We start from the raw sequence: 26,813 nt of genomic DNA, 5'->3' as shown, positions 1-26,813 counted from the left end.
GACACCTGCATTCCACTTCCCTCTTCCACGCTTAAACTCCTAGAGTCTAAAGCACCTGACACAGAGGTCACTCTTACTCCCACCTGGCTGCAAAGACCTGGAATGAACTCCCCCTGCACCGGAGATCTGCCTGATCACTGAATCTGGAAAGGACTCAAGACCTGGTTGTTCAACTGATAGGCCCCTCCGGACAACAACTCCTCCCCAGCGCCTTGAGAACCTCACTGATGATTTGCTGCGCTTAATACCCATTGATTGATTGAGTTTGTACATACATATAGATTTTTCTCAGTGGGGACTTTCTGATGATGCGGTTTTAACTGTCCCTTGCCAATAAATGCCTTGCTATATTCAGTGCGGTCGACTTTTGATGTCGGGTTAGCTCTCCATTTATGAATGCATGGTAACATTCAATACATTTATAGAGTTTCTCTCCTGTGTGAACATTCTGATATACATTTTGTTTTATAATAGATCCCTTCTCACATTTTATTCATTAAAAAGGGTTTCTCCCTAGTGTAGATTTGTTTATACTGCATTAGCGTATTCTTCCTGTGGAAGACTTTATTAAACTCTGTACATACATTGGATTTCTTGCCATGTAGACTTTCGGATGTCACTTCAGTTTTCCATTTATTATGAATGCTTAGTGGTATTCAGTACATACATATGTTTTCTCCCCTGCGTGAACTTCCTGATCTTGTATTACATTTTGCTTTGTAATAAATCCCTTGTCACATTCTATACATTCATGCGGTTTCTCTCCAGTGTAGACGCTGATATTGCTTTACCTCTCCCTTTATAATAAATACTGTGTCACATGCGGTGCAGTTGAATGGTCACCCTCCATTTGGAATAAAAGTGTTGTCACATTTTGTACAATTATATGGTTTCTTTCATGTGTGAAACATTCTGATGTATTTTTAAACTTTGCTTTGTAATAATTGCTAAGACACATTCAGTACAGCCATATAGTTTCTCACCAGTGTGGAATTTCTGATGTAGTATTTATCTTTGCCTAGTGATAAATGCCTTGTTGCATTATGTACTTTCATAAGGTTTCTCTCCTACGTGGATTATCTGATGTTGCATAAGATGCGACTTTCTAATAAATTCAGTGCAGTTGAATGGTCTCTCTCCGATGGGGATTTTCCAAATGTTGCTTCCGCTCTCCATTGGTTATAAATGTTTTTTCACATTCAGTGCATTCGTACAGTTTCTCCGCAGTGTGAACTCTCTGTTCCTTTAGCGGTCTATATTTGATAAATGCTTTGCCACATTCTGTACACTGATATGATTACTCCCCAGTGTGGATTTTCTGATGTCGCGTTAGCTCTCCATTTCTTATAAATGCTTTTTCACATTCTGTACATTTATATGGTTTCTCCCCAGTGTGGATTTTGTGATGTAGCTTCAGCTGTCCATTTGTTATAAATGCTTTGTCACAATCTGTACATTGATATGGTTTCTCCCCAGTGTGGACTTTCTGATGTTCCATTAGCTGTGACTTTCTAATGAATGCCTTGTCACATTCTGTACATTGGTATGGTTTCTCCCCAGTGTGGATTTTCTGATGGTGCTTTAGCTCTGTATTTGTTATAAATGCTTTGTCACATTCTGTACATTTATATGGTTTCTCCCCAGAGTGGATATTTTGATGTCGCTTCAGCTGTCCATTTGTTATAAATGCTTTCACACATTCTGTACATTGATATGGTTTCTCCCCAGTGTGGACTTTCTGATGTTGCTTTAGTGCTCCATTTCTTATAAATGCTTTATCACATTCTGTGCATTTATATGGTTTCTCCCCAGTGTGGATTTTATGATGTCGCGTTAGCTCTCCATTTCTTATAAATGCTTTGTCACATTCTGTACATTGATATGATCTCTCTCCAGTGTGGGTTTTCTGGTGTTGCTTTAGCTCTCCAAGTGTTATAAATGCCTTATCACATTCTGTACATTTATATGTTTTCTCCCCAGTGTGGATTTTGTGATGTCGTTTTAGCTGTCCATTTGTTACAAATGCTTGGTCACATTCTGCACATTTATATGGTTTCTCCCCAGTGTGGATTTTGTGATGTTTAATTAGATGGGACTTTCTAATGAATGCTTGATCACATTCTGTACATTTATATGGTTTCTCCCCAGTGTGAATTTTGTGATGTCGTTTTAGCTGTCCATTTGCTACAAATGCTTTGTCACATTCTGTACATTTATATGGTTTCTCCCCAGTGTGAATTTTGTGATGTCGTTTTAGCTGTCCATTTGCTACAAATGCTTGGTCACATCCTGTACATTTATATAATTTCTCCCTATTGTGGAGTTCCAGATGTCGTTTTAGCTGCCCAATTGTTATAAATGCTTTGTACCATTCTGTACATTGATACGGCTCCTCCCTGGTATGGGTTTGTTGATGCTGCCTTAGATTCTTCTTCCTATGGAACACTTTATTACATTCTGTACATTTATATGGTTTCTCCTCTACGTAGACACTCTGATGCTGCATTAGGTCTTTCAATGCAAAGAAAACTTTTCCACAGTCAGTCAATCAATATGGTTCTTCTCCAGTATGATCTTCTGATGTTGCACTTGCTCTTTCTCTCCCGAATAAATGTGTTGTCACTTTCTAGATATTCATACGGTTTCTCTTCTGTGGGTTCTTTCTGATCCAGGTTAGCTCTTCCTTTGTAATGAGAACCTTATCAGACTTGCTTCAGTAAGTCAGTGTGTTATTCCATCAATGTATATCAGGAGATCCCTAAGAGCCAAGTTCAGACCACATTGGGCAGTTTGGGTTTTCTGCTGTAGAAAAAGACTTTGGCGAGGCATTAGCCTTCAAGGGAAGAAATTGAGGTGCATTGTTTTTACATCACTTCCTACACAAGTAATGTTTAATGCAGTCATCTTTTTTGTTCATTACTGCATTTATTGCACCTGTTGGAGAAAAAAAACACTGGATAAGCTTAAATGGTGGGTCCATCACGAAAATCTATTGGCATTTAATGAGACATTTAATTGACCACATAGACAAGTGCGCTGAAGAAATTCTAGATTATACTTTCAATGTAAAAATGCAATAGGCAGAGCAAGGGCATACGATCCTTCCTTGACGCCTTCCTATCGCGGAGTGTGGACTCAAGGAGTAACCAAGACTTCAGTTGAGTCTTTTGTGCAGCAGTACCACAGTTCTTCAGACAGCAGTTCTGTGAAGATCTATAAGTGTCGGATTTGGTGGGGCCAGATACTCAGCATTTAGGTCCAAATGTGCCTTTGATGTGAGGGAAACTTCTAAGAGTGGTTTTGTTTTTTTTTTTTTGTTTTTTTTTTTTTTTGGTTTTGAAGTGCACTAGTATCTCTTCTAATCCCAGCACTCACTCCAGACTACCAAAGGGAGTCATCATTCCTTTGAATGGGGCTAATCTACTACCCTGTGAGGGGTAAGAGTGGGCCCCTTCCTCCCATCTGCCCTGAAAGACCCATCGGGATCCAGATAAGTGCTAAATCATACCCAACCCATGCAGTGTCTGTAGCTCTCTAGAAGGAATACACAAAGCGGTTGGTCACCTAGCCCAGACGTGTATTAGAGACAGGCTGTAAGGCACAAAGAGCAGTATAAGCAGAGAAATGTCCACTTCCTAAAAGTAGCTTTTCTAAAGTAGTAATGTTAAATCAGACCTTACCAGTAAATATGATTTATCATTACCATTGCAAAGATATGAAACATGAAAAGGCTACTCCTTTCCAATCAGGAATTACAGCTTAAAGGTATTCTACGGATTTCCCAGTTCTAGCCAACGAGAGGAGTAGGCCTTACAGCAGTGAAAAAGTAATTTAGCTGTTTGTCACTACCAGGACATGTAAAACATAGAAGTATATGTTCTGCCTTTTACTCACATAGCGTCCAGCCCTTTGGGTTACCAAGGGCCTTCCTTAGAGGTGACTTATATGTAATAAAAGGGAAGTTTTAGGCATGGCAAATAGCTTTAAATGCCAACTCGATGTGGCAGTAAACTTCACCCAGACAATAATCTGACCATCTTTCACATAGTGTAACTCCAGAGATCAGAGGCTCAGACCAGAGCTACACAAGAAAAAGGATGTTTACAACCACAATAAACACACATTGGCAAAGTCAAGAAGTCTCACCTTTTAGACATATAGGCTTTCCCAATGCTGCACAACATCAAGAAAGAACAAGCATTTGCAACGCAATAGGTCTTGCATTTGTTAGAGTTGGAGCTATTAATGTAAATATAAATTTTTTCACTTATGCGTTTAGTAGTGGATGGAACTGATGGCAATTGTGTGTTATACAATTAATTTATAAGCAAGCGTATCGATTGTGTTTCTGGTGTATAGGGCTTACTGGGATACAGTATCAAGCAATCCTGGATTTGTTTTAGCAAATGAATACTATGCAGTTATTAAGGACACAACAAGAATGCTTTATTACATAAATGGAAATACCGGGTATGGACATATTGGACCCAGGAGAATAAGAATCAACTGATTATTTTATTTGTGGGTATTTAATAACATTAAGCAGTATGCGGGTGCTAATTTTACCTGGTTTTTAACACCCCGTTGGGTGGCTGCTATGAATATGGTGCAATTATCCCTAGGGGCCCACAACAAGCAGAATAAAGAGAAAATTCCAGGTTGTAACTAGTAGGTTTGTGCACAGACTAATAAAACATAGCTGGAGGTTGTAATCATAGGATGAGCATGGAGACAGACTGGGGAAGCACTGAATGCATTGGCATGGGGAGCAGAGACGCGATGAGCAGGGCTACAGTGAGACAATGCGAGCTGAAGCAGACACAGGAATTACAGGCTATGAAGGCAGCGATACATAAACCAAAGGGCGTACATTTGGGGTTGGACACACACTGGATGAACACCCATCAAGGCACAGAGACTAGGGGTGTATGCAACGGACACAGTGGAAGAGAAGAAGACTGGCGAGAGCTAGCATATTGCAGGGAGGCAGGGATAGTGAGCACATACAGCTGCGGAAAAAACAAAGTGATGTATCTCTGCGTGAACCCATTAGGAGGAAGCAAAGAAGTGTCCTGAATTTTTACTCTCATCGTCCTAAATTTACACCAATGCCAGTTGGTCACCCTTGGTCATAGAGATGCATAGAATGCCTTGGTGCGCCTAGGAGAGGGGGCAAAGGCTTGTGCCTGAGAGGAGGGAAAGGGTACGCAAGCAGAGTGCTTTAGGTGAAGGAGACAAAGAAAATGCTCTGGGGAGAAGGGGCAGTGGGGATTGCTTCAAAGGGAGGACATTGTAAAAGAAAAACCCAGCGCTGGTGAATCACATTCTCAATGACATGGAGTCATCATGTAAACCTACCTGGTCAGTAAAGCCTTTGAGGGTGGAGCCATGTCAGGTTTTCACAAGATCCACCTGAATGTTATTTACATGCGCTAATGAAAATGGGAACCAGAATGGGTGTGTAGTCTGGCCCTCATCAACCTTTGTTGGATGAGCCTAATTTATAAATTAGAAAGCATCATCACTATGCTTCCACAAGAAGAGCAGGCATCTTGTTGATGCTAATAATCCTATCCAAAATTAAACTCACTTTAATATATAAAAAAAAATATTTAAAAAAAATGCTCTAGCTAGGAAGGCATGTGTTATTGATATGTATTGAATGACTAGATTATTGTCTTATTAAAAATGCAAGTATTTTGAGAAGGCAAGCTGCCTGCCAAGAGTGCAGGTTATTCCTTCCTCCTCAAGTGTCACACATGGCTCGCCACTTATAGAAAAGTAGCCGAGTCCTGGAACTGAAAGGGATTTAGCGTATGACAACTCTACAGAGGGTTCATTTTACAAAGTTGAGTTTTTGACAAACCAGTGAGGTATAAGAGCCCACTTCAGAGAACGGAGCACACTTCAGAGGTCAAATGGTTCAAACACCAGTGGGGCCCAACTAAGACCCTCGTTTCAAAGGTCATGCAAATTTGGCTGTGATAATACTGCTTATATATCAAAAGGGGGGTGGGGAGTAGAAGCATTCTGGGGAGCCAAGAGGCCTCGAAGGATCTGGCACAAATATGTAGAAGACCCTCAACAGCCATTATCCGCCATTGGTATGCCTGTTGCCATTGGCGTAATCTTGGCTGATAGCATCATCACTGGGTCTTTTGTTGGCCTCCACCAGGAGATCCTCAAAAACCGGTTAGGATCTAGTTTGTGCAGAATAGAACATTTAAAATTACCTTTTTATCATGTGGTGCAATTTATTCTAAAAAATTATAGGGTAAGATTAAAAACGGTGGATGTGAAATATGGGACATGCAATATGTCCTTCACATCACTTTGTCAACATGTTTCAACCTGCATGCGCCCTTGCCGGTTCGATGGCTTTCGTCAGGATCTTATTGGGGAGAAAAACAAATCCCCCTTTAAATGTCTTACTCACGTCAGGTGGAGTACTATCCCCTGGGCTTGGTGATACCACTGGGTATATTCAATCTGGTATCAGCATTCAGTAATGGGGAGACCGCACGGGAAGCTAGCGTCTGCGTCACAAGAGTGCAGCCAACGACTCTCTCCAACAACCCTATGGGAACTCCCAAAAATCTTAAAAGCAGAGGAGAAATGCTTCCTTCGTACGAAAAAAAGTGATACCGCAGGGTGCAGTATTTATTGGATGTAATATTACAACACTAGAGTGATATTTGGATGTATGAATGGGATAACTTATACATAACACACGTTTACCACTATTCTGAATTCCTCAGACTCGGAGCGTGGGCAATGTGTCAATTCAAAGTCTAAAATAGGAATTCAAATGTTTGAGAATAACACTTATTTTACAAAAGATAATTACATCCTATGCATATTATACGATATATAGATATGAGAGTAAACTCAGCATCTGTTTTGCTTTAGCTAACCATAATTCACATTAGCCAACTCCACATAAGTATGTGCCGTAAAATAAAGATTTCATGAGAATTTGTATGCTTGTGGGAGAACGTACGTTCATCATATGACTGAGAATTAGAGATGTCATATTTGGTTTTTTATTCTCGGAGGGACAGATTAAAGAATGAGTAAGGGTGTAATCACACAACGCGAGGTAATGGAACATTTTTAAAAGCATAAGAACATGCGGAAAACGGTCTGTAAATTCAAACAAAGAGGTTGTGCTGCGGTATTTTTTCTGCAATAGAAAAAGCCACAAATGCGCGCGGATCCAAAAGGGGACCATTTTTAGAAAGTCCAAGGTTTTTCAAATTAAGCACAAAAAACAACACGGATTGTGTTTCGATGCCACCCTGCATTATTTGCGGTTCAAGCTCACCATTTCTCCTGTGCATTTTATGCCGAGGGAATGTGACATTTATTTGGGAACAGCACTTGGTATTTTCACACTTGACTGCCAAAGCCAGTCAGGCTTTTAACAGCCGTTCACGGCCTCCAGATAACTGCGCGGCTCAGGGTAGGGGGATGTGAGCACATCCCAGACTTTGGTGGGCTTGGAATGGAGAGGGGGACCATGTGCCTGGAGCCCTGGCCACCAAACTGCAGCCAGACTAGCCCAGTGGTAAGTCAGTGCATGCAGACAAAGCACACACAGTATACTCATATGCTGTCCATCAGTCCTGAAGCAGCTGATGTCTAGACGTCTCTTCGACCCACTGCCGGCTCACTGGGGAGTTGGAGCATTGTTTATCCCTGCCGTAGCTCTCTGGCCGAGACTCATTCAATGTTTACTCACAAGGTTGCTTCCCTGCTATAGCTCTCTGGCTGAGACTCATTCAATGTTTACTTGCAAGGTTCCTTCCCTGCTGTAGCTCTCTGGCCAACACTCATTCAATGTTTACTCACAAGGTTCCTTCCCTGCTGTAGCTCTCTGGAAGAGACTCATTCAATGTTTACTCACGCTCTGCCTTGATGCCGCACGCGTAGCGCTCACCAGGTTTGCACAACTCTGCCTTTATCCCAGCTAAAGCGGCGGTGCTGCTCAAATTAAACGAGCACTTGCAATGCAATGGGAAACAGCCTTTACGACGAGGTAAATACACTGCATGCATTTGCCTCACATTTTATTACCGCGATTATACATTTACATCACATACCAATACCACAAATTTAATTTAAGATAAGGTAGGGGGTGTCCCCCCACAAATACATTGTTTTTAAATATAAAAACAATGAATGGTATTGGAATGTGATGAAAATGCATAATTGCGGTAAACAAAATGCGTGCAATGTATTTACCAGCGTTGTACTGTCATACAACACAATGCAATAGGTAACGCATTTGCGAGCATTTAAGCTATTAGCATTGTAAAGGACTGTGCCTTTTATTTATCTGTTTTGATAATTAACACATAAATAAAAGGCATTGTCATTTAAAAATGCCAATAGCTCAAACTCTTGTAAATGCGAGACCTATACCATTTCAAAGAAGCAGCCGCCATTATCCTGGGCTGCTTGGAAAGTGAAAGAGCACATGGTGCACTAAATGTTGCAGGAAAGCATGTCGTGCCTGTAGTGTGAGAAACTCATTAAAGAAAGTAGTGTTTACAGACTAAATAAGGCATACCATGTAACAACAGAAGTATAAGGGTAAGTCCTCATGGGAGGTTACAAACGAAGACAAGGCGGTACTAAGGAGAGACACAAGCCTGTTAACGAATCAGAAGTCAGCTTTTAGGAAGAACATTGACACAAGTCAATGACAAATCTGGGCAGACAATGGACGGGGCTTCACCTCTATTCTCGAATACAGCATGTTTCGCAGAGTGTCAGAACCACTGGACCTTTGACACGAGTTGTTAATGCGGTTTACACCTATTCGAAACCAAGCTGGAACAGGAGAAGTGGAAAAAATCCACAAAAGATCACACTTGAGTGCTTTGCTGCAAAAGAGGAGTTCCAAGATGGCCGCCACGATACAAACGCGGTAGCGGTCTAGTTTTTATCTTCACACCTGTGTGGAGCCTTGGTGGAACGCGCTCTCCCTAACGAGTGCGCACTTCACCGAAGCGTCGCCTGAGTTCGGAGCTGAACCTTACACGTTCCAGGAAAATCTTAGAATTTCACTAATAATAATTCCTAGGCTATAGTTAAAATATTTAGAGCGTGGTTAGCATAGTTACCTTCGCTCCTGCCCGATATTATTTTCCTGGTCTGGAGATTGCAAGACTTGTGTGAGGAATTCTTCACGACGTAACTCCTCAGCTTCAGTGACTCATGAGAGGAGTTAACCCTAGCGGTCAACAGAAGAAGAACACGGAGTCAACCTTGAAAGCTAAGTTACATATTGCTTTATCGTAGAAAATTTTACAGGAAAAATATGACTAAAATAAAAATAAAAATATAGTCACAGAAAATAAGAAAAAGGCTTACCTGAATGTAGAGAAACTCTACAAAAGAACGAAGCTGAAAGAAAGAAAACAAGATTTAATAATTGAATAAATGCAATAACTAGGAGATAAGAAACTATCGAGAAAACAATAACGCTATAAAAATCAATCCTAGTGAAGAAAAGGTGGTGAAATCTTACCACAAGTTGTCACAATAATTTAGAGAAGAATAGAGGACACTTCATTTAATATACTGGTAGGTGAGCTGATAAATAGAATAATAATATTAATAATTAGGTTAGGCTTAATCTGATTAATTCATTGAATGCTCATATACCTTTAGGTAGAACTGCACAGAACAAGTAAGAAAGAGAATTCCAGGTAGTCAACCACCAACCACACGAAGAGAGGCTAGTTCAAAAGGATTTAGGGGTACGTTCCTTCCCAAGGGTACAAAAAATAAATATCTATAAAGTTATTAGATAGATATAGAGTAGACTTAGGTGCTAAGTAATTGTGCTCTGTTAGTTTCCTCGGGTATCATCCAAGAGATGGTCTATAGAACGGACTGACGAGAAAAGGGTGCTGTGAAGGAGATCCGAAAAATCCTGAACCAGTCTCTTTCTTTGTCATTTTGTCCACTCCCTTTCCCCCTTTGGGGTTGTTTGGAGACGTGATCTTATTCGGTCTCTGGGGAATCCTGGAGGGGCGTTGGGAACAAGCATCTCTGTTCCTTTGCAAGTGTACGGTAAGGGTCCTCTGTTTCGTAGCCTCCTGACACAGAGCAGCACATGCGCTGCCCAAGCTCGACCTAAAAAGGCAGTTCTCCTTTAATTTGTTTAAACTGCACCTGCAATGGTGCTCTTTGACCGGCCTTTCACCTTGGCTGTTGGCTCTGGCAGCAGGCATCATATCACAATTGAACTGTAATAAGTTATTACTGTCTAATTGTGGCCAACTGCAATTAGAAAACAACAGATCTACTCTACTGTAATAATGTATTAGATTCCAGCTGAGACGTCACGGTGCCCCCAGAAACATACTGCAGAGAATATGAAAGGCGGATCGCTGGACAGAAATGTCGCTGCCACCTAAATAAAGTGAGACTTGACATATCCCGCTCTCTTTCTTCAGATCTTTTTCCCCTGGAAATTCTTCTCCAATAGCTGATAAGGATGCACTTATTGAAACACGTTTACTTACTGCACTGGTTGAGTTGCTATACGACAACATGAATATATCAAGGTGTTACCAGACATCATATACACGGTTTTGATACTTAAGCTACATAACATGTTGGCGACAAGTGAAAAACAACTGATTGTTAATACTAAAGATCTCACATTTTACATTAAAAAGGTGCCACAAAAGTTTAAAAGAGCACTGAAGGAAAGAAGATGGAGTGCATGACCAAGAACTACACATATGGTAGGGATATTTTATTTATGTTTAACAGTATATTGCAAGTCACTGGGAGGTCCATAACTTTATCTTGCAATATCCTCATAACGTAAACCAGGGGGTAGTTTAAACCTTATATTATTCACAAAGTATTCACACATTTCTAAATATGTCAGCAAATGTGTTCTATTATAATCTGTTGCAATTTCCTTTACCGCAATAAGTAGTTCTGTCTTCTGCATGGTACAGTTGTGTACAGCACCCAAAGAGATGAATGCCTCATATTAACAAAGCCATACCACAGAATGCTTGAATCAAGTGTTGTTTAAAAAAAATAAAAAAATATAGGAATTCCTTATAATGACAGCTGATTGACTCAGAAAGGAAGCGCCAAATCTGGAGGTAAAGCAAATGGATGTTTACCTTTTCAGTTATTAATGTAAGCGGGGGCAATTGCAGATGTGCCAGGTGGTCTATACACCCAAGTAAATAAATGAATAAATCTGCAAGTCTCCAAGAATAAGGCTTGTTTTCATAGATGCTCCTATTTATTTGCAAGACTGTTGTTTTCCTGCTAGTGAGAGGCTGATTGCACAAATGTGTTAAGAGGGTGCTGTAATTAGCACACGCACACATGCAAACGCTTTGGGGACCGGTCCTCATAGCACGCTAGTCCTCACAGTGGTGTGTGTCGTGTTTTGTCAGTGTTTACCAACACTGGGAGGAGCTACCAGTGTATGTGAAAAAAATAAAAAACACACACTAAAAATACTTAGATTTTGAAATGTACTGGATTATTCAAAGAGGAATCCAAAACTGACCTGGGTGCAGGTTTGTGTTTCAGCGCATGTTTGGAATGTGTCATTTGGAAGGTCAGCGAAGGCCCTCGAGAGAGTGAAACGCTGGAGAATGAGGTCAACAAGCAGCATCTCAGTCTGGCAGAATGAGTGACGTGCCTTGGAATTCCTGCCACGGACGCCTGAGTCTCATGACAACGAACAGATGCCCCTCTGACCCACATATGAATGTAAGGGGAGTCTACCAGCAGCGCAACATAAGACACACAGGGAACCCATTACCGGAAGCTCCGTGGAAACATAGATCTGAGCGACGCTGCAGGAATGCGCCACAGCAGACGTTCATTCTCCAACAAGATATCCCCACGCCAGTTCTTTTAATACTTGATTTTTAATCAAATATTGCCCAAGGCATCAGATGCGTTGCAGGTTTCCCACAACGTACACCAAGCCAAACATAACAGCATTTAGATGGGAAGCAACACAGAGTAGCCTGTCCACATGTTGACAGCGTGTACACTATATGTCTCCCTGCTACAATTAGGTTAATAAAAAAATGAGACAATTGTTGCCTCTGGCCAAGAAATAGCGCAGAGAATAAAAGCCGAAAAATAACTACAGAGATTAACCCTGGCGATTCCAGAGATACTTAGTTAATTATACTCCATTATAGCTATAAACCAAAAAGATAGCACCACGGAGAGGAGTCCATCTTTACACGCCAGGCCGAGGCAGCAGTGACAGCATGCGGCCTCCTCTGAATTCACTCAACTGTCAGGCAAGAGAAACTACACCCACCCTCCCTTCAAGCTGACGCACACAAAAAGAAAATGAAGCTATGGCAGACATCATTTATTTTATGTGAAAGTGGGACAGTAAATCTTTTGATAAAATTTAAATAAAACACAATCACTGTATTTGTATTCTAATTTATATAGTGCTGGGCCTTGTTGATGGGCACTCCTTAACAGATTTGCATTAGTAAATGTAACAAAAAATAGAATACGGATAAGCGTAGCCAATAACCCTGATGGGTTATTACCAATAGGTTCTCTACTTTCCCTTGCCTCCTCCCCCATCAAGCCCCTACATATTGAAACAAGCACCCCTGTCCCTTTGAAGATCTTTAAACTATGGCTCCAGTTTGATCTTGAGCACATTTTAACAGCCATCTGATCTCGGTCGTTGATTGTGCTGCTGACATCACACTGATAAAAACAGAGCCTGGCAAGGAATCAGAGCATTTCCTCTAAGCAGCGAGCACCAGTAACATTACCCAATGACATATTCATATGTTTTGAAGCCATGAGGAGATTAATCGGCAGCTCCTGTTAAAGACAATGAATGTCCTGAGCTGCCAAGTAATCTCCCGTGTGTACCAAAAATATGAAACAAATGTGTAACGTAGCTGGTGCTTTTGCAAAGCACTACGGAATGAAACAACAAGCCCAAGAGCGAGCTGCTGCTAATGCGTGGCTTGAGGCAAACAAAGAGAGACTCCAGCAGGGATCTCCAGAGCGAGAGGACGTGGCTCAGCAGTCAGAGCTGCAGACTTCGGAGCTGGGGATTCGTGTTTGAGCCTCCGCAGTCGGTTCAACATCCTGTGAATGATCGTGGAAATGTTCTTCGCCATAGAGTGCACTAAAAAAACAACTTATAAGCATTGATCGATATCGGAGGGGGTGGTGGGGGCCCACACAAGCACTATCGTGGGAGGGGTTGGGGTGGAGAGCACAGGAATATTAAGTGCACAGACAAATGAGAAGTGAGCAGAGGCAGGCAGGATTTTTTTTTTTTTTTAACCAATCCCACCTTAGAAGGTAGTCCAAACCAAGCTATCCTACCAAAATAAAACCAACTGACGGCGGACTTCTAAAAGTGCCACAATTTAAATAAAGCTAAATAAAATTCAAGCAACAGAGCGGGAAGCACGGCAGGGGAGGCAGCAGTAATGTAACTGTGGCATTGAGAGGGGATAGGACTAACACTTATACTTAAATATAAGCAGGTAGGGAGCTGAAGTTCAACCCAGACCAACAATAACAGAGCAGGAATTCAAGCAAAAAAAAAATAATCCCTCAAGAAAAGATAAAGAACCATAGTGGAATGAGACCGTACTATGTCCCTGCTCTGTGAGAGGAACAGAAGAGAGAAAGGAGGGACAAAGAAGCAGGACTGACCACTAGCAAGCAGGGATTTTTGAAGGACGCTGACAGACAAATGAAAAGCAATGTTAAGAAAGGGGTTGGACTTTATATCCATAGACCGATTGCAGCAGGTCTCGAAGAGACAGCGAAACTTTCTAACTAGAACCAAAAAAAATCATTAAGAGAGCGTGTCCTGCCTGCAACATCAGGCAGAAGAAAACCAATTAAGAAAATAGTGCTCCCAGGCTCTAATTAAAGCATACATGTAACAACCAAAGTAAAAGGGCCAGTTGCCATGGGAGGTTACAAATGAAGACAAGGCAGGACAAAGGAGGGACTAACAAGCCTATTAACCAATCAGAAGCCATATTTACGAAGGACAATGAAAAGCCAATGACAAATATGGGCAGGGCTTCAATTACATACTCCAATGCAGCATGCCTCCTAGAGCCGCGCATGCGCTGCCCAGGCTCGACCTAAAAACAAACATTTCACTGGAACTCAAGAAATACGGCTTTCATCGCCATGACCATTCCTCATAATGCTGGTGAGATTTCTTGTTCAATCAACATTCCGTTAATCAAAACCTTAAAACTCTAGTCTCAATCAGCACAACTTGCGGGAAACAGATCGAAGAATTTCGCCCTTCTAAATAAGGGGTGGGTAATTAATGAAGGAAACTTGGTCTAAAATGATTTGTTCTAGCAACAACATTTAGTATTGATTCTTCATCATAGATAAACAGGACAGTATGATTTCACTTAAAATTTTCAATAAACAAGTTGTCACGGGGGTGAGGGGGGGCCTACTTAAAGTAAACAACCTCAAAATAAACTTGATTTAACTAAAAAGGTCACAAAGTGATGCCTCACCAGCAGACTCGACTACGGCAACGCACTCTACGCCGGAATAAACAAAAACCTCACTCGCAAGCTACAAAACATCCAGAAAACCGCCGCAAGACTGGTCCTCAACCTGCCAAGACACTGCCACATCTCCCAGCACCTGCGCACACAACATTTGCTCCCCATCGAGGATAGGGTCACCTTCAAGATGCTCACCCACGCACACAAGGTCCTCCATGACACCAGACCAGCATACCTGAACAGCCGACTCAAATTCCACGCACCCCAAAGGACCCTACGATCATCCCAGCTCTCCTACACCATGGTCCCCCACACCAGAAAGACCAGATCAGGAGGCCACTCCTTCTCCTTCCTCGTGGCCAGAGCCTGGACGCCCTTCCGCTGCACCTCAGACAGAAAACATCGCTCCAAATCTTCGCAAGAATCCTCAAAACCTGGCTTTTCGACAGACCCCCTCCTTGATGGACCGGAACCTGCACCCACCCACACCCAGCGCCTTGAGACCCTTACGGGTGAGTAGTTGTGCTTAAGAAACACCGGATTGATTAATGCCTCCAATATTAAAACAAGGGCCTCATCAGCATGCCATGGACAGTTGACAGAACATGGCAATCAGACCATCTCACACCTAAGCATAGAGACAGGTGGTGGACAATGGAGTGTGTACACAACCAGCCAGGTGATGGACAACTGCCCAACGACAAACAGCAGAGAATGCATGCAAGCCCCGACAAGAACACACCCCTGGTCCTCACAGCCAGCCTACTGTTGTGATTAATGTACACTACTCCAGCAATAAATAGCTTGGGTGGAGGGAACTACATTAAAAAAGTCTGACATCAAAATATGTGCTCCGAGTGGGAGTTGGGTACACCCAATATGTGCGCCGAGTGGGAGTTAGGTACACCCAATATGTGGTGCGAGTGGGAGTTGGGTACACCCAATATGTGCTCCGAGTGGGAGTAGGGTACACCCAATATGTGCTCCGAGTGGGAGTAGGGTACATCCAATATGTGCTCCAAGTGGGAGTTGGGTACACCCAATATGTGCTCCGAGTGGGAGTAGGGTACACCCAATATGTGCTCCGAGTGGGAGTAGGGTACATCCAATATGTGCTCCAAGTGGGAGTAGGGTACACCCAATATGTACTCCGAGTGGGAGTAGGGTACATCCAATATGTACTCCGAGTGGGAGTAGGGTACATCCAATATGTACTCCGAGTGGGAGTAGGGTACATCCAATATGTGCTCTGAGTGGGAGTAGGGTACTCCGAGCGGGAGTAGGTTCGCCCATCACCCTCAGGTCTCTCACAACCTACAGTGTTAAGCACTCTGACAGTCACGCGAGTTGCTGGATTATCAAATGAACGCTGCTCTGATGCTTAATGAACCAACCCCAACATTACAGCCATGTTGTTCAACATTTCATTTACGATTAACATCGAACAATCCAAAGTACCTTTATTTTTACTGTACTTTCACTGCACAGTATTTCTTTAGGTGCTGTGCATTTCTAAGCTACGGTCTATGTAAACACACCAATGTGTTATAATCCAGGGACACTGCCCCTAACTTCATCACGTGGTATACTAAGGGCCACCATTTTTGGGGGCTCTGGGGGCCACTTTTCCATTTCAACCCGAGTACCCAACAGGAGTGACAGTCTGAGCGTTGATATTTTTCAACTTAAATTGTTTATAGACATCTGAGGGAGATTCGGAATGTTACGGTTTCATAATACTCTTGAACCGTACTCATAGGGCTAGGCGCGCTACTAGCACCGGATTAGAGACAAGGTCCTGACTAGCCAGGTTAAAAACAAAGCAAGTCTTGCTGTAGTACAGACTGTCTGTTTAACTACAATTCTAACGGTCTTTATGTACCCACTGCTCGGAGATGATGTAGTGTAAACCAGCGCCGCAGGGTAGCGGTCAGAGATGTGCGAGGTCGGCTTAATACTAGCGAGTAATTTGGGGGTTTGTTCTTCCGGGATAAGGTTGAATTCGGTCCAGGTTGCGTCATTTTCCAATTGCAAGGGATTGACGTTGGTGGACTGTGCTGCTGAGAGGGGGACAGCTGCGCTTTGAATGTAGGGCTTTGGTTAGGCCCTTTGTGTGAAGGGGGCATCCTTGGGAAAAGGGTTGGGAGGCTCAAGGGAGTGTTCAATGTTAGAGATTTTATTAGAGAAATATTTTAGAAATTATTTGCAGCGTGTAGAAGTCATTAGTTGAGTGTTGGGACAGAGAGGAGATTTGTTCTTTGATGCTGAAGAGGTCTTTGGGTCTATTTCTAGACCAGTCAAGTTGGTCTCAGAAAAACAAGGGTTCTTCTCTGAAGGTTAGGGATAGGTGGTGAACTCCACTCACAGAGCGCGCAAAGTTTTTTTTACTTTGTGCTCTACTTGAAATGTAGAGTTCAAGGAAAAACTCTGCCTCCTGCATAGCGGAACGGAGTTTACTGGCGCCAGCCCAAAACATCACACTACGGCCGTTACCCAGGCATTAAATTTGTTAGAAGTTACAAACATGGTTTGTCACAGTGAGTCATTTGCATATGTCCATGTTTAATTTTGTAATCTAGATTCATTTTGTGCAGGGCTGGGCTGGTTTTGGTCTTTTTTCACAGAGTGTGCTTGTGGTTTGTGTTTGTTTTGATGGGGCATTGCGCTTGTTTCACCCAGGCCTGCTGAGGGAGGCATCGAGACGAGCTGTCGTTGCAGGAAGACCGGACGGAGCTGGTGGTCGGAGGACCGGCTGCACGAGGCCAGTCCCTCCCTCACTCATGGTTGCACTGCGAGGGACAGGTGACCTCCGAGGCACAGGCTATGGTAGGGAAAGAACAGCAAGCGCCGTCCACTGGCTGCCACAGTGGGAGCAGATCACACACCTGGAGCAGCAAGAGGGACAAAGTAAAAGCGGGAAAACAGAGGCATGAAAGCCTTCTTTAATTCATGTAGCAGGGCCTCCGAGACCTACGGCGGAGCAGAATTCCAAGGAGTTTTTATTCAACTCCGCAGAATTTCACATAGTGTATCTCCGCCAACCCTACTGAAGATGTATTTTTTTTTTGTTATTTTAGGCATTCTGCCCGTAGGATCAAGTGATTATTTAGCGAGGGCTTCGGTCTCCAATTTCTTTTGACTAATTGGAGTTGTCGTCTCTCCTTGTTACGGTCTTCATTGAACCAAGATCTGGAGGGGATGCATCTTGGTTTCTTGAGTTTTAGAGGGGCGAATGCCTCAACAAGTTTTTCCATATTGTTGTAGTCGTCGGTAAGGTCTTCTGCAGAAGAGAAGATGGGTGAAGGTGTGATTTGGGAACGGACCAATTTTTCTAATTCAGTATGTGGAATTCGTCGCATGTTCCTCACCCAGAGCTTAGGACGGCTAGATTGGGGAGGACCTTTGGTTGGTTGGTATTGAGATTGAATAGAATTAGATGACGATCAGTCCAGTAGGATGGTTGGATAGAGTGGAGGGCTAGAGTGTTGTGTTTAGAGATGATGGCGTCAAGTTTCGAGCCCTTATTGTGCGTTTGTTTGTTGTAGTGTTGGATAAGATTGTTTGCTTCCAGGAGGGTGAATAGGGCTTGAATTGTAGGGTCTTTAGGTGCAGGTTTAGGCCTCCTTGTATAATGTCAGATTAATCCGACTACCCACAGTCCTTAGCAACATCACCCTCATTTAGTTGGCACCAAATGGAGCAGCTGCCTTTCAACACACAAACATGCAAAGAGCTTTCAAGTAGTGTTTTAGCAGTTTTCAACCTTTAAAATAGTTTTTCTTGTCTGCCCGCGCTGGTTTATGCTCTTCACTTAGATAAATAACCCTACATATGTTTCCAGCCCAAAGGCAAAGCAGACAATTTAAAACACTCTCTTCATGTATAACAAATACCATGTTCTTGTTTTCTCTCTTTCTGACTCTTTTTCTCTCTCTCTCTCCCTATCCACCTCTCTTTCTTTCTTCTGTCTAGCACCCAGCCACTCACAGATAACGTGTCTTGTCCGAAGACACCAGCACAGGATAGAATTTCTGAACCACTTCTGGAAATTTTTGTTTAACAAAGTACGACGCTTATTAATGCTTCCGATAAACTCCTTTAGGTAAGTGCACTGCATTCTGTGTTTGGTGATTGTATGCTGTGAGCTTTACATGTTGACTTCTCACACTAAGTCTCGCTGCAAAAAAATCAAAAGGCATCCATTTAGTTTGGGAGCAAATTCATCTGTGCAGATGGCACCCATTATTATTATTATTGTGTTAACTTGTTTTTTTTATCCATGGCCACAAGATTATTCAGATGCGCGTTTCCTGCACTTTGAAACACACTTTACTCTTAGACTCTGCACTAAATATGATAGTCATTGGGGCATGTTTAGAAAAAGCAATTTTCAAGGAATAGTAGTTCCTTATATATTCTTTTGATGTAGATCTCCAATTTGGAAATATAGAAATAAATAAAAAATATCAGTTTTTGTGGACGGTCAGTGGTAGAATTTACTAAAGCTTGAGCTCCAAGCAGTTCAGCCCGGTGTGAGGTTTGTAAGGCCTTTCGGGGTAAAACAAACTGTGGGATCCACGCGTCACACCAACCTGAACTCCCCAGGGTATCTACGTTTCTTGAATGTCTGCATTTGATGGGTTTCCCTGGGTGGCATCTGAGCTAGGGCCCAAATTCCGCAGCTACACAGACCACAATAAAGGGTGGATTTTAAAAGGCGAAAAGTGATTTCTTCAGATTGCTTTTAGGGGCATTTTTAGTTGCGGGTGCTAGCTCCATCCAAGCAAGTGGGGTACTGTTTTTATCGGGAGAGGTGTGGGAACAATAAGTGGTAGGAAGTTTGTGGGTCTCTGCAGCTCCCGATAATTTCTCACAGAAATCTGAGGAAAATGGGTGATTGCAGCCAATGTTTGAGGTTTGCAAGGCCTTCTGGGTACAAAAGCATCATGGAATCAATGCAAATCACAACTCCCTGAACTCCCCAGGGTGTCTACATTAAAAAATGTCTAGGTTTGGTAAGTTAGTGGGTGGGTGCCAGGTGAGCAAGAGCCCAAATTCGGCAGGTACACACTTAGCAAAAAAAAAAAAGCTCAGTTGTGATTGGTGAAATGGAATATCGTTACTTCTCGTTTTGGTTTGTTGCATGTCAAGGGTGCTCCGCGCAGTCACACAATTGTTTGATTCAGGAGTTGTGTGCGAACATAGACTAGTGGAAGTTATGTTATCACCAATTGGAGAACACATTTTGCTCATGAACCACATGATAATTTTGCTACCCCAAAATCAATGGTCTGTTAATAACCACTATTCGTAAACTGAACAACTTGAGCACATTTCAGAAAAAATAAGCTTTCCTTCAAACCCATTTTTCTTTGATTCGATGTTGCCATATGAATTGCTGCATTGTTGGTACACAATGAAAAATCATTATAAGCTGCAGCTGTGTTGTTGGCGCTGGGTATCTTGTGTTTTTGGAAAACCTAGAACCCCTATATATCCCTGCAAAAAGTAGGGTCTGACAGATTTGATATTATATTGCTTTTGTAAATCGGCCATTGTGCTGAAAAAATAACAGATGAAAACATGGTCATTAATTGTTTATATTTTTTTTTAACTTATTTTCAATATGTTTTTAATTCAACATGTTTCTTTGGGAAAGTTTTGAGGAATCTACACAATGACCCCTTTCTGAATTAAGAATTTTGTTTACTTGAGGGAGTGGCCACGACCGCTACCAAGATGGCCACAACTTGTGAGGCTCGTGGCTCGGCATTTACCTACTAGCTGTTTGCTGCTGCAGAAGCCGTTACATATCAGCATGAACAACTAGCTAGGAAGCCAGGGACCAGAGGACAATGGAAATTGTGCCCGGTCGAAGGACTAATGCCTGCATTTGAAGGATAGGGGAAAGACAGGCCACGCACAGCCGACACAGTGTCGGAGGCTCCACGGCGGCAGGTCTGAGGCAGACGTCACCCAACCTCGTAAGTCGCTGGAACCCTCCCTCCTTAGTCTCTACATTGAGCTGCATGAACAGGCAGTCCCTCCCTCGGGGCACAAGAAGTGCCCTCTCGAGGCCCGCGAAGTGGGAGACAGCTGCAGCCTACCGGGGAGATGGAGCCAGATGCGACCGGGCCCTATGTGGGAGTGGCGGGCTGCCCAATACCGGCCAGAATTTGAAGCCAAGACCCACTCTCTGCAGACGCACCAGGCCCCAGAGAGACAGCTGTGTGGACAGAGCAACACCTACAAAATTGGGGTGAGTGTGGCAGGGATGAGAGTGTGGCGGACCGCCACTACCCGCTGAGGCCGGCCCGGTGCTATAAGGGCCTCATGGCCTCGGCTACCGTGCTGCAGCACTGGATGAGAGTGAACTTTCTGCTGCCCCCTGCTGTCTCAAACATACGACCAAGTGCAATACACGCTGCATCTACCTACTGCCCACTCTCCATTAACACCGCCCCAACTGGGGGTACAAGACAGTTGAACCCCCGGGCAGGATAGCTGCTCAGAGGTGCACTCCTTTGAACGTTGGGGGCTAGGCTCGCAGCCTGGTCCCCCAATCCTTTTCTTTGCCTAGGTGGGGCAGGAGAGGAGAGTAAAAACCTGACACTGCTCATGTGCCATTGCCTGTACTGTGAGGGCGTTGCTTCGTTGGGACCCCAGAATTGGCTGCTCAGACCCTACACAGACGAGGATCACTTTTGACCACGCGGGCACTGCCGGAACCCTGTGTTGCCAGTCAGATTCTGAAGAGGCTCATAGCGGTGACACTGCAGAGGCCCCCATGTGACATATCCGGAGTAATGACTGAACTAAGGGCTGGCTTTGGTGCCATTGAAGCATGGTTTGCGCACTGGCGGGCCGCATGGACAAGATGGGTGAGCGGATGGACAGATAGGGGGCCCATATCGATGGCACAGAGGAAAGAATCTCCAGCCTGGAAGATAACACCACAACGCTACAGAAACGCCTAGATAAAATGGAGCGGATCCTGAAACAGGTAGCAGTCAGAAAATGAAGGATTTGGAGGGCCGCTCGAGATGAAACAATATCCACATCTCTGGTATAGCAGAAACTACTAACATGGACGACCAGAGGACTTTGTGGAGCGACTCCTAACTACCCTCTTCAAGCGCTCTAGCTTCTCGGCAACCTTTGCAGTAGAGCGGATGCATCGCTCCTTGGGGCAGCGCCCCCTGAAGGAGCACCTCCTAGATATCTTATAGCCCACCACCTTAATTATAGACACAGATATTGCACTCCGGATAGCCCGGGAAAAGGGGCCCTTGCAGTAGCAGAGCTCAAACATCTCTATGTTCCCAGATTTCACCCCAACTGTACAAGAAACTAGGAGGAAATACAACAATGTGAAATATGCACTTCACAAGCAAGGGGTTCGTTATTCCATGCTCTAACCGGCTCGCTTAAAGGGTTGAACACGAGGCGAGTGTTAAGATCCTTGATGCCCCAGCTGCCGCAGAGTCTTTCTGTAAATCTATCCGTGCTAGATACCCCGCGACCAGTGGCTGTGACGAACCCGGGAGATGTGAGAGCCCTCCATCGACCTCTTGAGATGAAGCTCCGTGAAATGGCCTGACTTTATATTGAGAAACTGGGAATGTTGAAGATACAGACACCGTTGACAGACACTGTTGCTCACGATATTGCACCCAGCCAAAGTTAACGTACCCTACAACGGCGACTACACTATACTAGTGTACATAACTTTTCTTTTTGGGACTGCCGATGTCTGTGTGGTCACCACGCCTTCATGGTGTTTACCAACTCTTATTACTCAGGGGTTATGTTTTCTTTTTTAACCGGTTAAATGGGATTCATTGGATGTTCTTAAATCTGCTGTGGGGTGGGGGGGTACTGTTAGAGGGTAACTTCATTGGGGTTGAAAGGTTAACTGACGATGCACATCACATTTTTATAAACAATGCCCTCATTGCCACATACTGCTCGGGCTTAAGGCCTGAGATACATCTCTATAAATCTGCTTTATAGTATGGCTAAAACAATGGACTTATCAGTCATCTCATGGAACACACGTGGCATCAATAACCAGCGAAAAGGGAAGCAAGTACTGTCCTATCTTAATAGACACTCCATTAAAAGTGCATTTCTCCAGGAGACACATTTTCTCCAGCTCTCTGAGCACACCTCGCCAAGGATTGGGGCACACACCGCTATTTTTCATGTTATAGCACATACTCCTGAGGTACCTGTATTCCAATCCACAGAACAATACCGTTCCTCTGTCATTTCCTCTACTCAGAACCAGGAGGCCGATATTTGTTATTGCAGGGAACACTCTGGGACTAAAGCATTTTGTTCGTAAACATTTATGCTCCAAACACGGATGACCCCGGTTTTTTTCAGAGACCTCTATACCAGACTGGATGGTTTTGAAGTGAACCATCTAATAATAGACCGGACCTTAATATGCCACACCACCTGCGAACTGACTCCATAAGCACACAACCAACAGATAAACCTCGGGCTAGGGAGGTATTTAGGCATGTCTTGATACTTATGCACTATATGACATATGGTGGACCAATCACCCCACTACTTCCAACTTCACATTTTACTGGGCGCCCCGCATGGTTTGGTTACTGTTAGATTAGTGGTTCCTGTCGGTCACTACCCACATGTGGGTGTCTGAGATCACCGTGCTCCCACGGACACTTTCGGACCACAACCCTGTCCTTTTGAAACTCCGGATCCCACATGGCTGTTGCCTTTAATACAGCTGGCGATGCGCTCTGGGACCAGGTGTTCCATAGTGAACAGCAAAGCTCCATTTTTGAATACTTTGAGATTAACGCTGGAACTGTATCCACACAGGCCACCCTGTGGGAGGCCTTCAGGGCATATGTCCGGGGGGAGGGAGACTTGTGTATTTCCAAGCATGTGGGTATCCTAAGGGATATCCGCACACAACTCAGCTGAGTTCAGGGGAAAATACGGGAGCTGGAGCTTAAGGCAATAGCCGACGGGGATCACCAGTTGCATAAATGGGTGGTGCTCCTGGCCAAATACTGGGACTTAGCAGAGAGAGAAATCGAATACATGGGCAAACACTATCAAGTGCATCGATATGGAGAAGGAGAGAGACCAGGTTGCACTGTGGCACGTATACTGCACCCCAATTGGTCACTTAACTATGCGGCGGAGCTCCGAACTAAGGACTGGGAGACTGTCACGGGTGGGGAGCGCATTATGGCTAGATTCTGGCCATATTACCAGGAATTTTACCCTTCTTGTACCTCCTATTACCCCGATGCTAAATCTTCATATCTCGCAGACATCGCAGTGGGATGGCATTCAGACAGCCAGAGGCAATTCATGTGTGAACCGCTAACTTTGGAAGAAGTAATACAAGCAATTGATGCTTTAGATGGGTCCATTGTATCTGAAACAAAGGTTACCCTTCTCACAAGGATCCAGGGTATCAGTATTGTAACACAGAACAACAGATCCTGTGGCCTATGTGTCTGGATACTTCATAGGTAGGACGACCAATGGCAAATATTTGTGTGGGAGGTGAATGTCAGGAGAATCAGGGTCACACACCAGATGCTGTTATCAAAACAGACAATTTTACTGAGTGATCATATTTTTCACAAAAAATGTACACATATAAGTGCGCGGTTTCCCAAGTGAAATAGAACCTTATAAAGGGAAAGGGGTGTGACTGAGTGGTAAGAAGGTTTCTATGTATAACAAACGAGCACAATACAATATGTTCAGATCATCAATCAGTCCTCTAGAACAATGCTACGGGTCTGTGAAAGTGGGTCGTTTATAGAGCGTGTTGATGACGTTTCGACCCCACGAGCATTGAGGGGTCTCATCAGGACCTTATGATATGGAACACCTGGAATAAGTGATAAGGGAAAATGACTTGAACTGCCAAAACAGAATCGGGGGGGGGGGGTGAATAGCTCAGTTAGAGCTTATCTGAAAAATACCTGAGTCGTGCCATCGGACTGCCAATGTGCTCAGTGGAAAACACCAGGGGATTGAAGTGGCTCAAGACTGGAGTGAGAAAGAGAAGAAAAATGAGTACTCACAGTGGGGCACAGCCGGGCACTGTTAGTAAGAAAAAGAAAAGCAACAGTTGAGTATAGGAATTACATTGGATGAGGCATGCAGATATATATTATTATCGGAGGTACTCACCCATGGTGAGGGGGGAGTAGCAGTCATGTTCGGTATTTGCGTATGGTCCCTCCAATCATGGTATGGGGTTGGTTACCTCCCAACCAGGAAAGTCCCACCTTGGTCATAGATACGAAGGGTCAGCACTGCACGGGCAGTAGTCACCTGATTCAGACCTATGTGAAAGGCGATATAGGGAGTGACCATCTCTACCACAATTGTGGTTGATAAACTGTGTGATGGAGGCGAGGAGAAACAACCACAACCATCTCTCATGGGTAGGGGGGTCGTTAGCAGCTTAATAATAAACACAAACACCGTCGCTGCAAAAAGTCATACTAATGATGTATAGAGGTACATGGTGAAAAGGGCTCTAAAAATGTACAGTATCCATGAGCAGCGCATGCGTTGAAAAATACAGATCAAGGGATCTATATAGGCCCATTAATTGTATTTATTATGAGTAGCCTGCCCGTTGTCCAATTGTGGGCGCTATGTGGCTGGTAAAACCATCGGTGGTGAGGCAATTATTCAAAGGGGGAATGGAGATCTGAGATCGCAAACCTCTATGTGTGCCTTTAAGCTAAAAAAACCAAAAAACAACCAAAACCCGGGGCATTGCTCCCAACCCGTTGTTACATCCATGTTAAAAACGCTCCAGTCATGTAACCAGGCGACCGGCGTGTAGATGTCAGCCTCGCTGGATGCCTGAGTGCAAAGAATATAGAACAAGGCGAATCCCCCTGATATACAAGATACCCCCCCACCCCCACAAGCAGGAATGAGAGGCATGTAGATGCCATTTAGAAATCTGAACTAAAGAGGCTTGCCTGATTAAGCAGATATGCCATGTCAGGGGTGGCAGCAGATGTCAGCCAATCGTGAGAGAGGGGGCGCAATGCGTCTTTCTCCCCCGCAGAAGAAGCTGCAATGAGTCAATTGCCGGAGCGCGCGCACTTCTCACTAATTAGGAAACCGCGCCAAAAGGCCACTGTGGAGTGACGCGTCACTTTCCATTGCGGTGTGGGGATGGGATAAATTCTATATGGAACCCAGAATGAAGGAAGCATAGCAAAATGAGTAGAGTTTGATAGTAAAAAGTCTTGACCCATAAGACAATATTTGTATAAAAGAGTTACGTCTGGATAGACAGAGCTGTGGTAGAATAGTAGGGGAGGCGTGGGGCCAATATGTCTTATAGAATCAAAAGAAACACTAGGTTTAGTTGTAGATTACAAAACGTATACATTTTAAAACATCATCATATAGTTTACATATGATGATGACAGCCAGTGTGTTTGCGTAGTCACAATTTTGCATAGTTCACATATTTGGATACGTTTATTGATAAGCAGGTTGTATACAGTTAGTATTTGCTATGCTTCTCAGACAGTGAATCTTCCGCTACAATATTGTGTTCACAGCCTGTGACCAGAGAAGGCTTATCATGTTGCTGTTGTCATAATTTACATATTGCATATCAGAGTACAGCTACTTTTAGGCAGGTTGTGAACACCAAGTATGAGCCATACTTATCAGATCGTAAAACTTCTGCCACATTGTTGGATCCATATCAGAGAAGAGGGGAAGAAAAAGGGCAAAAAAGGGAGTGAGAGAGAAGGGGAGGTACATGATGATTTGGAATTATCCATCTGGTAAATGTATCCATTTGCTCAGAGTGGTCACAAAACCACACAATTCTTCAATGGTATTGAATCCATGGGTAATAGAATCCACCTGTCTATCCAGCAGCATTCTAGTCTTCGGAGAATCTCTGTAATATTACCACCTCGTTCCAGTATGGGGGCCACGTCGATCACCTGCCATTTGATCTCATCAGCAGTGTGGCCCATTGTCCGAATGTGTGTTACCAAGGGTGAGTTCAGTACTCTGCATCTTATTCTGCTGTGATGTTGACTGACCCGCACCTCAACTGGTTGCAAAGTCTGACCAATATACATCAAGTGACAAGGACAATTGTCCAAACCTAACCTCTTGACTTTCAATAAAGTAAATGGTACATCATTCGATGGCAAGATCGGACTTCATTTCTTCAGTCACATGAGGGAAAACCTCACACATCCCCAAAAATTA

General features: G+C 43.6%; 2 protein-coding genes across 8 annotated transcripts in view; one reads left to right on the top strand and one right to left on the bottom strand.

Moving 5' to 3' along the window:
* LOC146822391 (uncharacterized) overlaps nt 1-26,813 on the top strand; it is a 420,322-nt gene that overhangs the window by 174,505 nt on the left and 219,004 nt on the right. For 3 of the 5 annotated variants that reach the window (XR_014963275.1, XR_014963276.1, XR_014963278.1), the window contains exon 2: nt 18,519-18,648. The exons of the other annotated variants lie outside the window; for them this stretch is intronic. The gene's annotated coding sequence lies outside the window, so the exon portion shown is untranslated. The remainder of the gene's footprint in view (nt 1-18,518; nt 18,649-26,813) is intronic. 5 annotated transcript variants of the gene reach the window in all.
* The window catches only part of LOC146822392 (uncharacterized), a 93,415-nt gene that overhangs the window by 7,083 nt on the left and 59,519 nt on the right, over nt 1-26,813 (bottom strand). Inside the window, exons 2-4 of one of the 3 annotated variants that reach the window (XM_085613483.1) lie at nt 9,379-9,411; nt 9,129-9,238; nt 626-2,934 (exon numbers count right to left, since the gene is read on the bottom strand). In XM_085613483.1, the coding sequence (XP_085469609.1) occupies nt 1,298-2,506 (1,209 nt within the window). In that variant the 5' untranslated portion in view covers nt 2,507-2,934; nt 9,129-9,238; nt 9,379-9,411 and the 3' untranslated portion in view covers nt 626-1,297. Of the gene's footprint in view, nt 1-625; nt 2,935-9,128; nt 9,239-9,378; nt 9,412-26,813 lie in introns of those variants that run through there. The other 2 variants (XR_014963283.1, XM_085613486.1) reach the window with 2 other exon arrangements.

Source organism: Triturus cristatus, chromosome 6, assembly GCF_964204655.1.
Source record: "Triturus cristatus chromosome 6, aTriCri1.1, whole genome shotgun sequence".
NCBI lineage: Eukaryota > Metazoa > Chordata > Amphibia > Caudata > Salamandridae > Triturus > Triturus cristatus.
The sequence above is the reverse complement of the archived record's forward strand: the minus strand, read 5'-3'. Positions and strand labels throughout refer to the sequence as shown.